Raw genomic sequence first — 16,394 nt, 5'->3', positions numbered from 1 at the left:
TGTGTGTGTGTGTGTGTGTGTGTGTGTGTGTGTGTTTCAGAATTCTTCTTCTATACAGTCATCCTGTTTCAAAACCACTGTATTTTATTTATTATTATTTTTATTCTTTATATTTTTATACTTTTAAGTCCACTGCAAGTACATAATTTTGTTTACTTTTTAAACTGTGTGTTTCGTGTGTGTGTGAGAGAGAGGGAGGGGGGGGGGAGATTTCCCTACCCCTGGACAAAGTGAGAGGAATGTGGATTTAAACCTTGATGGTAGCGAGAAAGGGCTTTAATACTTTATGTTAAATATGTAGCAGCATGTTGTATGATACACAAGTGAATTTAATGAGAAGAGCTTTATATGGCATCTAGTTTGTGAAATGTACTGTAACAATTACAGAACAGGGATGATGTTCCTGTGTATGTCTCTACTGCTTCTCTTCAGCTTTATGGAATCTCAAGCAGGTATAAATCCACCATGTGTGTGTGTGTGTGTGTGTGTGTGTGTGTGTGTATGTGTGTGCGTGTGTATACTCTTGCTCTATGTACATATTTTTTATTAATGTTCACCTTTATTAGTTTTCATGTATTTTATGTTTTCTACTAAACAAATGTTTGATTTGTGTAAATAAATCTTCACATATTCTAGCCATGTTAGATTTGTGTATAATTATTACAGATACACGGTATTATAATGTAATATATCTGATGTCTTTTTTCACAATACAGAGCGATTAGAGGTGGTTGGTCCAGAAGCTCCTCTTGTTGCCATAGCTGGTGAAGATCTGGTTCTTCCCTGTTTTATAAAACCCAACACCAGCGCTGTGCACATGAGAGTGGAGTGGTTCAGACTAGATTTAGAAGACTCATTAGTGCATCTCTATAAAGATCATGAAGACAGAGATGAAAAGCAGGCAGAGTCCTACAGAGGAAGAACTTCACTATTTAAACAGGAGCTACAGAAAGGCAACGCTTCACTCAAACTCTCATCTCTCCGAGTCTCCGATGAAGGAGAATACAAGTGTCTTGTTGAGGAGGAAAACTCATGGTATGATGACATCACTGTTCATGTCACTGTCGAAGGTAAGATCTATTGCTCTGTTCAAAGTTTATTCCCTGAACTCAGTTCAGAACAATTTTTAGATTTATTTTGCATGTGGTGGAAATTTGTTTACAACACTGAAATGAAAAGTACTTTTCTTCTTATAAAAGTTTGAATGCATGATAATTCATAATCTAATCTCTGCATTACAGCTGACCATTTATGGATTTTGTCACTTATAGATAAAGGGTCTTTAAGCAATAGACCACAGGTTCCCAAGTCTAGTCCTTGAGTATCCTGTCCTGCACATCCTACAGTTTTCCCTGCTCCTAACACACCTGATTCAGATATCAGCTAATTTACAGCCCTGCCTGGGTTGAACAGGGTGTGTTAAAGCAGGGAGAAACAATCAAATAATGCCAGGATTCGTTAACAGACTCAGCGCCATAACATTCTGTCATTACAGACTCCAAAGAGACACTGCAAACAACAAAGAAGCCAATTTCTAGACATGTTTACTCTTCAATCTTTAAAAGGTTATAAAAGGTTATCTACTGGCAGATAAGTTCGCTTCTTTCTATTAATAAACACTTGAAAATAGTAAAATTATCTGTCAATAGAATGAGAACGTTTTAAGCTTGAGATGAATAAAAATATCTAGAAACAGGCTTAAGTGGATAAAATTTAAAAAGAATATATAGTCATCTATGGCTTCTACCACTGTCATGTATCAGGAGATAATACCTTGTAATACCTGTTGTTGATGATTACTGTCATTCTGGGAAGCCACCCGGTGATCACGATGGAGAGTTATGATCACTCAGGAGGGATTAATCTCGTGTGTGAGTACACTTTTTTTTTTTTACAAACACATCACTCACAATACTGTAAATTACTTGTTTTCTATATCACTCATAACTGACCTGTAACATCATGTGCCACTTTGTGAAGTGTGCTCAATCATTTAACAAACAAATAACATCAGAGGACAATTACATTTCATAACTGCAATCTGATTTGTGTTCATTTACTTCACTATATTACACTGATTAATCTATTTATTCTTTTATTTCTATAGAATTTACACACAATACTCAAAACTATTTAATCTGTTATCTTTTAGCCTCAGAGCTTTGGATAGTGAAGGAATACGCAGGTGAGAATTAATTTTTTTTGTGCTTTTAAAATTATACTGCATATTTAATTGGAGGAGACAATATCACCTTGTTAAAATGTAAGATAATAAAGCACTGTATACACGGTGTAGACATAAAAAGAAATGCAAGGTGTCTTTGTGTGTGGTCTGAAAGGAATTACAGTAAATACACATAAATTACTGATGAATCTTTACATATGGCATTAGCTCTAATCTACACTACATTACCAAAAGTATGTGGACACCCCTCCTAATTACTGAGTTCAGATGTTTCAGTCACACTCATTTCTAACAGGTGAATAAAATCAAGCACATAGCTGTACAATCTCCAGAGACAAACACTGGCAGTAGAATGGACTAAAGAGCTCAGTGACTTTAAATGTGGTGCTGTCAGTGTGTCATCTTTACCACACGCCAGTTTCTGAAATTTCTTCTCCGTTAGAGCTGCCTTGTTAACTGTAAAGATACGTTCACACTAGAGAGTGACAGGCGACCGTTCACGTTCTATACGTTCTATGTACACACATGACACAGATGATTTCAATATCAGTGACAGCACAACAAGCAACATGTGACTTGAGATTTCCTCAACTTTATGTAAATTAGGTATGACGTAGCTCAGTGGTTAAGACGTGGTTGTACTACTGACTGGAAGGTCATGAGTTGAAATCCTAGCACCGTCAAGCTGCCACTGTTGGGCCCTTGAGCAAGTCCCTTAACTAACCCTCAACTGCTCAGCTGTATGAATGAGATAAATGTAAGCCGCTCTGGATAAGGGCATCTGCCAAATGCCATAAATGTAAATGACATGGTAAATCCAAATGATGGCTCAAATGGATCCTCAAATTAATTGTATGGTGCACATGTAACAACATTTAGTTCCTACCTGCAAAGTAGGTAGTATCATGTACTGCTTAACTAAAAAAAAATCAATAAAACTCATAACCATGGTTTCATTGTATCCTGTCATATATTAATATATTATATTTAACCTCATTTGTGAACACAGAATCAAAATTTATTTTAGTTAAATTTAAAGCATCGCATTACAGCAATATGTTTCTTTGAGACTTAAAAATACATAAAATACTGAGCTTTAACCATACTACATTTTATACAGATATTATTAAAGCATATTTAATTTCTCGTCTTTTACCTCTGTCTGTCATCTCAGGTTGACCCTGAAGTGTGACCACTGCACCAGAGCTAGTGCCAGGTCTACTCTCTACACCTTGTTGTGAAAAATAGGAGAAAAAATGTTTTTTTTTTTTTTTGTTTTTTTTTTTTTCAACCACACATATGGGCAGACATAATTTTCTATATCTTTTATTTTTTTGTTGTTGTTGCTGTTGTTTGCCCTGGCTGTATTTGTAAGTTCAACTTTTAAAATTAAAACATGGAGGGCTCCCTAAATGTATTGTACATAAATTTGGATATTTGTCTGCTAAATTACTTTTTTTAAAATAACTATACAGTAGATAATGCTATTCTTTAACATATTTAGGGTGTCAATAGTAATAGTGCTAATGTTTGCTAGTAGTGAAACTGCGGTTAAAACTTGATTAGCTAAGTTAGGGAACACAATGCTACAGTATTTACAGATGAGACTGAGCTGCACTTGAAGCCCTGAACAGGTCAGTAATTTTTCTACATTTTGCTGCTTCTTTGTTTTAGAGGGTTTTCCTTTTGTGTGCCCTTTTCCTCTCTGCTCCACCTGACTGCTTCCTCTCCATCCTCACTCTGTGCATTTGATGGACATTCACTAAATTCCAGGGCTTTCAGTACTGCGATGTAAAATGGGTGTTTCTGGAGGTGTGGTGAAGACGCATCCTTACAAAACAATTACAGGTCATCAAACATGTGCAGAACTTTTTTTGCGCGGAAATTCCCAGGATCAGCGATGTAAGATAAAGGACAAAACAGTCATATCGGTAATGACTGTTTTGTGTTTTGTTTTTTAATCCTGTAAATGATAAGTTAACTAGGTCTTCAAACTGTCAACTTTGCTCTTTCTGTGTAAATAAAGGTGAGAATGAAAGCATTGAGTTTGTGTTTTATAATGGGGCAACAGCAGTGGAAACAATACTGAGGTTAAACAGAACTAAAGTTCCACCGCAGTTTTTAGTCTGGCATGATAGGACACATGATAGAATTGATGTAAAGTCAGTACGGCTTTGAGCTTATTTAAGTGAAACAAGCATTTCATGACAATAATATTTTTCAAACATGAAACCCATACCATCATGGACAGGTATCTGAAGATATAGCCGTATGGTTGTAAAAGGGTATTTGTGCACGAAAGCCCGGTGATCATGGACATGAATCTTTAGTTATCTGAATGAATATTGAATATTTAGTTATATGAAACTTTAGCAAGTTACCCTTGCACTGGGGTTTTTTTCTACCCAAACACTGGGTTGAGCCTTTGCGGTCATTTAATTGGGTTAACTCCTCAGCCCAGCTCCTTGGGTCAAATCAATTCAGGTGGAGGTAGCGAATTTCACACGGTCAGACTAGAGTTAAGACTTAGAATTATTAAGAGACACAAGGTTCGTATCAATATATTTATCCATAAAACCATTGCTGTACACTAGAAAAACGAAAAGCGTGTGATAACAATCGCGTTTACATGACATTAAATGAACTGTTATATTACTCTACAATGACACGTGTTAACATCAGAAATTCCCAGTGCTCCAGTTGTGAGAATGTTTTGAATGAAAGTCCAGCCAAAGCTTAAATATTATAGGACACTTTTAAGAATTTGTTTTTGCATCATTCAAACGTTTTATCTTTGGTATCTGACATAATACTTGACATGATGTATGGGGTTTAACTTCACTAAATGCAACAGGGATCATCTAAATCTACCTCCAGATTTCTGTAACGCTGCTTTGTGACTGCTGCAGAAATGCTGTAATTTTACACTGAATTAAGTTTATTTCCACCTCTCTTTCTTTCCCACAGCTGAAGTGTAAGAGAGTTTCTGGAGGACTTCTAAGGTACAAGAACACACTCCTAGACATAGCTTTTGTAGTGAGGATTTTATGTTTACACCAAAATTTGGTGTGACTGTCAGACACCACAAGCTAGTTATTACACGATGATGATACTGTGTATATTAATATTGCAGTTTATTAACAGAATGATGCAGCTCTCTGAGAAATGCTGTTACAGAGTTGAAATTGTAATTTTGTACCAGTTGTTTTTTTTATTTATTTATTTATTTATTTTATTTTTTGTAATATGGCTCCGCTGTTTTGTTTGCAAAACCTCAGGAAAGCTCAATTTCATGATACATACACTACCGGTCAAAAATTTACACACACTCATTCTTTATTTTTATTTTTTTTTCCTCCACATTTTAGTTTAATAATAATAAAGTCATCAGGACTCTGGAGTAACATAAATGTAACTATGGGAATTATCTTGTGATTTTAAAAAATCCCAGAGACAAATAAATAATAATATTGTATTTTAGCATCTTCAAAGTAAACACCCTTTTTGCCTAGAATTTCCAGAAATGTATTCTTGGCATTTTCTCAGCTGATTTCTTGAGGAATCCCTCTGAAATGCTTTTTAAACAGTATTAAAGGAGTTCCCACCTACACTGGACACTTATTGGCTGCAGACCAGACCAGACCTTCAGATCAAAAGTTTTTTAAGATCATGAGAAACATTTCAGTTGAGTGTCCCAATCTTTTGACCGGTAGTGTATATAGAGTGCATCGTGAGGATATTTTCACACATCCCAATATGAAACATTATAAACATTTCAAAGAATTTATTTTTGAATGGACAGGAAGCTTTAGCCTCTTTGCTTTCTGACATGTTCGAAACATGATACATTTCCACTTCTCATTCTTTCCAGCAGGAGCGTGAGACAGTTTTCCTATCTGTTTAAACAAATAGGAGGCACAAAGGACACACTGCTACACAGAGCAGAGATACTGTTTTCACACACACAGATACAGTAACAGCAGCCATGCCTCGCATCGAGAACGACATCAAACTCGACTTCAAGGATGTGCTGCTCCGTCCCAAACGCAGCACGCTCAAGTCCCGTAGTGAGGTACAAGGGTGTCTGTTTAATTAATGTCGATTTGAAATAGCATATTGCCTTAATAATCCAAATTATACATGCATTTACAATGGCTGATTTTCAAAAGATAGATTTTTCATCATACGATGATGAAGCCTTTCTCTCTCTCACATTCTCCATCTTCTTTCTTTTATACTCTTGTTTGTTAGGTGGATCTGATGCGCAGCTTTACTTTCCGAAACTCAAAAGGCAGTTACAGAGGTATTCCCATCATCGCTGCTAACATGGACACGGTTGGAACCTTTGAGATGGCCGTGGCACTGCATTCGGTACGAGTGTTAACACACTTCCTGTGTATAACCTACAATGTTTGACTTCAACGCTGTACAATAAGATCATTGTTGTTACAGAAAGTAATTTATTTGCTCTGGGTTAAAGCAGACTTAATCTCATGAACTTCTATAAGAAGGTTAACTAATCCACTGTTTTGCTCCAGTTCTCACTTTTCACTGCCGTCCACAAACATTACTGCGTAGACGACTGGAAAGAGTTTGTAGCGAAGCGCCCAGAATTCCTAGAGGTAAAAAAAAAAAATGGAAATCAGGTTTGGCTTCTTTGCGTACAATGCTGTAGTTTATTTCTGTATTATGTCAAGTATGATTTGTCATCATTATCATTTCTATAGTAACAGCTCATTCACAGGGACTTGTATGGTGGACTTGTATGGAAGTTCAACAGTAAACAGATTTATAATAAACAGAGAAAATTCCTGTGATATAAAAGGAATAAAACACTTTGGGATGTGGTGTCAGTGGAAAACTTCAGGAAGATAAAAGTAATTCAGTTTTGAAGTGGGCCTCATCACACCACCTCGTCATGTTTTATTCCTTACTTAGTAATGATTGCACTGTAATCCTGCTCTGAAGGTCACTTTCTCTCTTTCTGTCTGTGTCTCTCTCGCTCTCTGTCTTCAGAGCATGGCGGTCAGCACTGGAACAGGCGAGAATGATTTCGAGAGGCTCGCTGCTATTTTGGCAGCTGTGCCTCAGATACAGTACGTTTGTGTCGACGTAGCGAATGGATATTCGGAGCACTTTGTGCATTTTGTCAAGGACGTGAGGCAGAAGTTCCCTTCACACACCATCATGGTCAGTGGTTCACCCTGTCTGGCAAACACAGCACATTGTTTATACAGACAGATAGTGAAGTAGAGTGTACTTGTGTGGTTGATAAGACAGTGGGATTGTTGTAAGCATAGTTGTAAACTTCTGTCAAGGCTGGAAACGTGGTCACGGGAGAGATGGTGGAGGAGCTGATTCTCGCTGGAGCTGACATCATTAAAGTGGGCATCGGTCCAGGTGACAACACACAATCATAACGTTAATTCTTATGACGCTAGAACAAGTGGTTTTTGGGTTGAACAGCTTTGCTTAACGTCATGTAATCATCATACACTGGTATCTGTGTGTTTTCATTTATTATGTATGTTTAGTTTATCTGGCATTTATAATTTATAACGTATCAAATTTATCTGACGTACATCATATATGCTGTTTTTTTCTGTGTAGGCTCAGTGTGTACAACCCGTAAGAAGACAGGAGTGGGCTACCCTCAGCTGAGTGCTGTAATCGAGTGTGCTGATGCTGCACATGGCCTGGGTGGACACATCATCTCTGTGAGCTACAGTTATCTGCTTAGTCCACATTAGTGAACCAAGGCATTTGTGGGAGAGCAGATGTTCTTGCTAGATTTGAATTGTTTTCTTTATGGTTTCTCACCCAGGATGGAGGATGTACCTGTCCTGGTGATGTCTCTAAGGCTTTTGGTATGTTTCACTGCTCTGGATTATGGTGCAATCTGTGGTGCAAAAATTACACAGTACTAGCATTTTGCTTGCTGTTATTAAAATAATTTTATCTCAGAATGCTACTGTTAAAAATATTACTGTAAACAGGGGATAGATTTTGTGTTCTACAAACTAACTTCTGCATCCTAACGCTTCAGAAAGACTTGAGAACACTATCTATAGATTTGCCTTTATACATGTCTTGGAAGGTTGTGTGTAAAAGTCCACTACAGCACCATGTTCGATTGGACAGAAAGTACAAAGTGCTGCTTCAACAAACTTGGCTGTTTAGCAGGCCATTAACTCTGTGTCTCTGCAACATCTGTGCTGGCAAAGCACATTTTCTCCACAGCCGGCCTAATTGTTAACAGACCAAGGAGCTGACTTTCACCCGAACATGGGGATACTCTATGCTTGTTTTTCTCAACAAGAACATGTGAAACAATATAAACACGACATCCAAGTGTTTATTAGGGCTTTCAGATTAAAAAAAAAAAAAGCTTGTTGTGGATATCAGCTAATTATAAACTTGTTCTTAAATGGTGACAAAATCTTAATGATTAAGAAAAATCACGTCTTTCTCATTAAACTTCATTTAAATAAACAAATAAACAAACATATTTTATGAGCTCAATTGTTCAAATAGAATATTATTGAATAATGCCCATCCCTAGATACTGGGCTTAGCTCCAATTCCTCTAGTGGAGATGTCAGAACATGTGTGATTATGGCTGCATCTGAGGAATTTCAAGTGGGCAGGCCGCCATGCACAGGCTTTGTTTGTCTAGGTAAGACCATGGTGCTAACTCCTACTTTTCAGTCATGACACGAACACATGTGTTAGTGATGAAGACAAGAGAACGTGTTCACTACTTGAGGCTTTGTTAGATGAAGTTTCCTCTTTTGGGGCATGAATTTGGGTGTCCTATGTGCATAAAGGGCGATTGTTACAAGAGATGCCACCCAGCAGGTGTAGGAGAGTATATGTACGGGTTTAGATCAAAGATCTAAGTGTGGCGAAGTAAGCTGTGAACTTTAACAGCATATCAGCATTCTCCAGATGAAAGCTGTGTGGCTAGCTCTACATTCAGAAACCCCCAAAGAAATCACAAGGTAGTGATTAGTGTGACCCAACACCATCACAGTATTGTTTTACATCTATAACCAAAGAGGGGAAAAGGTCTTGGAAAATGCTGAGGTTGGCATGCAAACAGTGGAATTTGATGGATGCTCATCTTCTGTCTCTAGGCTGTTGAAACTGGATAAATCGGTTTACAAATTTAGACTTGCCCTAAATCAGAGCACTGGTGCATTATCAGCTTACTGTAGACTGTGGTTAAAGAACAGGGTGCTCTGGACCACTATGAATGTGGCACACAACTGCCCTCTCAAATGCCAAATGAAAGTAAGAGTATAGAATGGGAGGCTACAAAAGCAACTTGTGACAACTTTTCAGAATGAACAAAGCCAAGAAGAAATACCAGTTACATTTCCCTACCTATTTTCATGGATTTTGTGCTCCATGTGTCTAATATTCTGAACTATATTTGATTGATTGACTGTGTTGTGTGATGGACAGGTGCGGGAGCGGACTTCGTGATGCTAGGTGGAATGTTGGCAGGTCACTCTGAGAGTGGGGGTCAGACCATTGAGAAAAACGGCAAAAAGTAACTGTTCTAAACTGTTCTACGGCATGAGCTCCGATACGGCCATGAAGAAGCACGCAGGAGGAGTAGCAGAGTACAGGTGAGAGAAAGACTGGCAGAGTACTGAGTACAGGAAAGAAAAATCAGGATGTAAGTCATTACACCATGTTTTAACTTGTGTAATGTTATCAGACAGGATATCAGGCAGCATGTAGTACAGATATATTCTATTATTCCTGTTGTCTTGGGTACCAGTCCCTGGAAATGATTTTCAGCGAGAGCAGTTTAAAAAAAAAAAAAAACTCACACAACACTCTCTCTCTCTCTCTCTCTCTCTCTCTCTCTCTCTCTCTCTCTTTCATGGATGCAGGGCGTCTGAGGGTAAGACAGTGGAGGTGTCCTATAAAGGGCCAGTGGAGGTCACTGTGAAGGACGTACTGGGTGGTGTTCGCTCCACTTGCACCTACGTGGGAGCTGCGAAGCTGAAGGAGCTGAGTCGCCGTACCACCTTCATTAGAGTGACTCAGCAACTCAACACTGTGTTTGGAAACAACGACTAACACATCGCTGTTGCTCATGAGTGCTGGTGTGGTCTGACAGATTTACTGCATTAGGTCAGATTCCTGCAAAGGTTTGGAATTTGCACGGCTTTTGTAATCATTCTGTAGTAGTCACCTGACATTCACACACAAATACACACAGTGGCAAACCTCAGCTTTTCCTGCAGCAGTGTTATGGTTGTGGCTGGCAAGGCTAAGAGAAATTCACCTGCTTAGACTACATATAAAGACTTTTATAATTTGAATAATTTTATCTTTACTAGTAGTGTTTCTTAAATTTAATTCTCCAGGAAATATTCAAGATCATATATAAAACCCCAAACTGGACCAAAACTCAGACAGCAATTGTTACGATTCCACTTGATTTAATAAAAATAATGTCTTATAAATATCCTCTATGCACTGATGAATAAAGCAGACGACTGTCATCTTGGTACTGCAATGATCTTGTTGTTGGTTTATGTTTATTATGGTTGTATGAAGTGTGTGTCAGGTAATGGAGGTTAGGACCGATGCAATGGCAGATAAGAGCTTTATTAAAGAGAGGCAGGCAGACAAATCCAAATCGTGAAACAAAAGCGTGGTCAGAAACAGGTAGTGGGTCAGGTGATCTGCAAACGGGCATAAACTAGGCAAGGCAAAAGCATGTAACAAGAAACAAGATCAAAGACCATGAAACAAAACGAGGAACAGGGTACAAACGCTCGGTACAGTGATAACACTCAATACTTCGTGACATACATAGATACACGAGGGGTTTAAATAACAAACAAACATTGGTTCAGTTGGGTTCATTTATTGCATTTCACATAATAGAATCATGAGTGTGAAGCCCATTTAATACCCAAAGCATCGTGGTCCACATGAAACGGCCCATGAAGCATTAATTCTATATAAGCATTCAAAATAACTTTGCTTGTATCTTTCTCATTTGTAAGTCGCGTAAAAAAAAGCGTCTGCTAAGTGAATAAATGTAAATGTAAATGTAATTCCTGTGCTGTTCTTGCTTTGGCTTAGTAAACATAATGTGCAAATATTAAATACATACATTCAATATATTTTTATAATATATAATATAACATGAACATGCATTTCCACTGTACTAGATCCGAGGTGATTTTACTTCTACACTTGGTAGCAGATATAAAAATTTTACCTGATGCCAGAGCACTCGCTGTTACAGTAGTCTGCAGATAGAAATATCACCCATGTGCTGTTGCAGCTTGAACCTTAATTAAGCGCTTCAAAGACACAACCTCACTTATGTTTCGTTATAAAAAAGGTGTGTCTCACAAATGAACACAAACCAAAGTACACCAACTGAAAACCAGAATTTTGGGCCAAAGCGTGTTTACTTTTATCCTCTTCTTACTGAGAAAATATTCCTCTTAAAATGAGTGAGCATTTTGACTTTTTTATAGAAGCGATGTGTTAAATCGTGCTAAAACAAGTGTCATCTGTAAAATGTTGTGAAACAGACTGAAGGAATAACGCTAAACTGTCTTTCAGGGATTAAGATTATTTCTGTGACTCTCCTGATTCTCTACAACTTTATGCAATCTCAGTCAGGTATGGAAAAAACCCTCTTTCTCACTCTTACTGTTTGTATATAAAATTTGTTTTTGAGAGAGCTTATTTCAAATCCTCTTGGTGTGTAACTCTTTAACTGAACCCTGAGGCCTGTTTCACGAAGCATGTTGAACAAACTCAGAGTTGCAGAGTATGTTTTGAGTTGACAAAACCAAACTAATCCAACCCGGATTGATTATAGTTAACAGGTTTTATGACACTGGTTATCAACTTTCTCAATCAACCCAGGTTTTAACCCTGAATCAGTGTTTACTCAGCATGTGCGTGCACATAAATACCAGATGTTTGCAGCAAACAGCCAATAGCAATCAACATGGAAAAAAGCAGGTGTGCATACTTCAGGTTGAAGAGTAATAAATTACCCAGCTAACAATGTTTGGTTCCCAGAACGTAATTTAAGGTTTGTTTTTGGATAGTCAGGAAAGTTTTTTTTTTTTTTTTTTTTTTTTTACAGAAATCGAACATTGTTTTTAGGTTTGAAGAATGTTCCCATAACACTCTCGTAATGGTCCCATAATGTTCTTTTAATGTTCCTCTAATGTTCTCTTAACCTCAATTTTCATCTTTTCATTTTAATATTCATACATTGATGCATCATTAATCATAAATAAGTTAAATCAGTCTGTATAAATGAATAATCAGCACACAATCCATGTTTCTGTTGATTCTGAGTCATCCAATAACAAGCCATGAATCTCAGGACATTAAAAACAGTAATTATCATTTTATAAAAAAAAATAATAAAACATTTTCATAGATAAAAATGAGCAAGAACACCATCATTTAAAAATAAATTGTAACTATAAAAACGGACCAATGTTTCAACTTCTGATTGTTACGAAACGAGACTGGAGCAGAAGCAAGTGCAGATCAAAATCTTTATTACTGGAACACAAGGTCAATAAACATAAAACGAGGTACGCGGTCTAAACATGGAACAAGATTCGAGGCATGAAACAACAAGAACAGGACACGAGAACACGACCGCTTAAACATCAAGCTAGCTAACAGATACATATACTGATACTTAAACTTACTTATGCTTAGTTAGTAAAACATAATACTTTACGAGGTGGACAGAAACACGAGAGGTTTAAATAACTCACATAATTAAGCATGAACACAGACAGCCGGAAACAATAACACAGGGAGGTGACAGAGCAGAATCAAAACAAGCACGTGTCCATAGTAAACAAAGTCACCATCGCCCCATAATCGGAGAGCACGCGTGAGCGCTCTGGCTCGTGCACACGCGCGCCCTCCGGCCTTCAGTGCACGTCGCAGCGCCGTCTGCAGGGGAGATGGTGACATTGATCAACTTCTTCACTTGAAAAAAACAGGTTCACTTCTTCCACCGCCGTCATCTGCAAATTTAAAGGAGACCTATTATGCCCCTTTTTACAAGATTTAATATAAGTCTCAGGTGTCCTCAGAATGTGTCTGAAGTTTCAGCTCAAAATACCCCGCATTTATTATTCTATGCTGTAAATGCCCCTTTTTGGGTGGAAGCAAAACACGCTGTGTTCGTGTGTCTCTCTGAATACAAATGAGCTGCTGCTCCACACCATGAGGGGAGTGAAGGAGCATTAGGGAGTGTATATAAAATGACAGATAAAGCATCATCTTTATTGTAAACAATAAAGCACACCAGACCCATGGGTTTGTTCAGCCACATGATACACTGAGGCCATGGCTTAACCCATCATGCTCTACAAATATTTCCAGGTTGTCACGATTTAGAGGCGGAGATGGATACAAGTGCAGAAATTACTCTGTTATGAATACAAATGAAACACAAATCTAAAGCTACAGAACTTGTTACAACACTAAGGCAAAGACTAAACATAAACCAAAGACCTGAACAAAGCAACAGAGATAACGACAAAGAAAGACAAACGTAAGACAAGGTGTGCAGTGCAACCTGTAGCTATATACACATTAACATGGCGTGATTCAGGTGCAGGTGGTCATGTGCCTGATACAGCGAGGAGCCTGCTGGGAACTGTAGTTCTAGAGTTCCTTCTCTGGAATACCCCTCCCCCGGCAATCCTGGCCCTCTGGCCAAATTGTCTTCACAACCCCTTATATCCCAAGGCAGGCAAGCATTATTCAACAGAACTGGCATAAAATTAGCTTGACATTGGACATTCGATATTTGCAGATATGCGTAAATTAAGGGACCGTCTCTAAAGTTACATACAACATTGTTATACACGTTTCTAACTTCAATAGCATTTGAAGGGAATGATTTACAGTCATATAACCAACTGTAAAATGTTTGAATAGGTGTCTGCTATAATGTCCACCTTTTAGATTTTTGATATTTAATAAAATAAACTATTAAATCACATGTAAATTTTATATGAATTTCACTACCGAATGGGCCCATACATAAAATATAATTTAAAGCTCAATAGCATTTACATCAAAGGTAATGATGTACAGTCACATAACCAACTGTAAAGTGTTCAGCTAGGTGTCTGCTATAACACACAGCTTTTAGATTTTTGATATTATTGACACCTAGATGAAAACTTTACAGTTGGTTATATGACTGTAAGTCATTCCCTTCAAATGTTATCGAAGTTAGAAACGTGTATAACAATGTCGTATGTAATTTTAGAGATGGTCCCTTAACTTCCGCATATCTGTGAATATCGAACGTCCAACGTCAAGCCAACTTTATACCAGTCAATAACAATGACCCTTAGTTAAGTAAAGCCTAAGGTGCAGCAAAGAACTTCCCCCAGCCTCAGGAAGCACTCAGCTCCTACAAGGAGAACACAAGAAAAATCAATTATATATTGATTTTTTTTAATATGCTCAAAGCAGGCAAACAAAAAACAAAACAAAACAACCCCACACACAAACTTACTGTCACAAAAACCCATAACCCCGAGCTCAAACTGATGACAGGTAGCAAGTTTACCAAGACAGACCAAAACCACATGTATCACCTACATGTAACCAACATGTAAACAAAGAAGTTTAAACTAACAAAGCCAATTAACACTCACGAGATAAATATAGGGATTAATATGAGCGAGTGTTTTGGGTTTAGCATTTTAAATTTGGGCCTTTGCAACTTCGGCTGAAATGAGTCACCTCAAATACACTACCTTCATTCTTAGCATGTTAGAAAAAAGGTGTGGTTGGTCTCGCATTTAGAAACAGGTTACACAGGTTACACAAACAAAAGTACACTAAACTGACATTGTGGACTTATTAACAGTCTTTACTTTTTAGCGTCCTCTTATCAAGAAAATATTACCCTTACAAAGTGGTGAGTATTTAGATTTTTTAATAGAACAGATATGCATTAAATTGTGCACCTAGAGTAATTCATAAAATGTTATTTATCTTGTAAATCAGACTGAAGCAATAATGATAAACTGTCTTTCAGGGATGATGTTTTTCTCTGTGACACTCCTGATTCTCTTCAGCTTTATGAAATTTCAATCAGGTATGGGGAAATCTAACTATTCTGTGTGTGTGTGTGTGTGTGTGTGTGTGTGTGTGTGTGTGTGTGTGTGTGTGTGTGTGTGTGTGTGTGTGTGTGTGTGTGTGTGTGTGTTATAATGAATTCTAAAGTTGTGATGTTTTTGTGCCCAGAGAGTTATGTAAGTTTAGTGGTGTTATAAAAGTTGTTTTTGAGAGAACTCTCTCTGGCCCTCTTGTAAAAGGTGGTGTGTGACTCTCTCTAACTGAATCCTGGTGTGTGGAAAATCTCCTCTCTCAGAGCTGAGTAATTAACTACATGGACAGCAGTAATCTACTTATTGACCGTACTCTGAGTAAGACAATATTGTGATTAAGGTGTTTACATGAGTCGCTTTTAAAATACTCCTCTCATGTACCCGTTTTACATGTTATAGAATATAGTTCAATTAACAGCACACGTCATTACGTCACCGCAACACACCATCCGACGTTCCCTCCAGACTTTCACGTATCAACATACAGTTGGTTTTCGTTATGGTACCATATACAGTTTTGGGTGTTTTTATTTAAAAAATTTTACGAGCGCTTTAAGTGCAGTTAATTATTTGTCATGCTGTACGTGCAAATAGACAACTGCTTGAAGCCGTGGGCTGCGTCCCAAAGCGCGTACTTACCGTCCATATAGTAGCCAAGATACATGTATTTCTCCTACTACAGGCCTATAGTAGGCAAGTCGCGGTTTGGGACTCATCTGTGCTCTCTTATTTGCCATAAAATGGTTGAGCACTGCCGTGTGTGATCGTGTCCTGACGCAAAATGCGGTGAAAACTCTCACACGACGTAAAACATACAATCTTTTACGCAACCTAGTAACCCCTGCAAAGCCAGCAAGCAAGACATTCAAACAAATTGTTGACATCTTACAAGGTCACTTAAACCCCAAACCACTAGTGATAGCGGAAAGATTCAGATTTCACCAAAGAAAGCAGTCAAGTGAGGAGAGCATTTCTGAATACATGGCAGAACTAAACAAACTTTCACAGCATTGTGACTTCAAAGAGGGACTTTCTGATACATTAAGGGA

General features: G+C 37.8%; 3 protein-coding genes and 1 pseudogene across 8 annotated transcripts in view; all 4 read left to right on the top strand.

Moving 5' to 3' along the window:
• LOC128633123 (myelin-oligodendrocyte glycoprotein) overlaps positions 1-6,184 on the top strand; it is a 73,283-nt gene extending 67,099 nt beyond the window's left edge. Inside the window, exon 5 of the mRNA XM_053681946.1 lies at positions 6,060-6,184. Coding sequence (XP_053537921.1) covers positions 6,060-6,067 — 8 coding nt within the window. The 3' untranslated portion in view covers positions 6,068-6,184. The remainder of the gene's footprint in view (positions 1-6,059) is intronic.
• The window catches only part of LOC108261975 (myelin-oligodendrocyte glycoprotein-like), a 44,847-nt gene continuing 28,545 nt past the window's right edge, over positions 93-16,394 (top strand). Inside the window, exons 1-3 of the mRNA XM_053681943.1 lie at positions 93-452; positions 717-1,070; positions 2,153-2,185. Of these exons, the coding sequence (XP_053537918.1) occupies positions 368-452; positions 717-1,070; positions 2,153-2,185 (472 nt within the window). The 5' untranslated portion in view covers positions 93-367. The remainder of the gene's footprint in view (positions 453-716; positions 1,071-2,152; positions 2,186-16,394) is intronic.
• On the top strand, positions 6,069-10,338 carry LOC108267944 (GMP reductase 2-like; annotated as a pseudogene).
• LOC124626025 (butyrophilin subfamily 1 member A1) overlaps positions 14,529-16,394 on the top strand; it is a 107,566-nt gene continuing 105,700 nt past the window's right edge. For 2 of the 6 annotated variants that reach the window (XM_017472489.3, XM_017472486.3), the window contains exons 1-2: positions 15,028-15,152; positions 15,273-15,332. In XM_017472489.3, the coding sequence (XP_017327978.1) occupies positions 15,275-15,332 (58 nt within the window). In that variant the 5' untranslated portion in view covers positions 15,028-15,152; positions 15,273-15,274. Of the gene's footprint in view, positions 15,153-15,272; positions 15,333-16,394 lie in introns of all 6 variants that reach the window. The other 4 variants (XM_053681898.1, XM_053681901.1, XM_047156452.2 and 1 more) reach the window with 4 other exon arrangements.

Source organism: Ictalurus punctatus, chromosome 7, assembly GCF_001660625.3.
Source record: "Ictalurus punctatus breed USDA103 chromosome 7, Coco_2.0, whole genome shotgun sequence".
Classification (NCBI taxonomy): domain Eukaryota; kingdom Metazoa; phylum Chordata; class Actinopteri; order Siluriformes; family Ictaluridae; genus Ictalurus; species Ictalurus punctatus.
The sequence above is the reverse complement of the archived record's forward strand: the minus strand, read 5'-3'. Positions and strand labels throughout refer to the sequence as shown.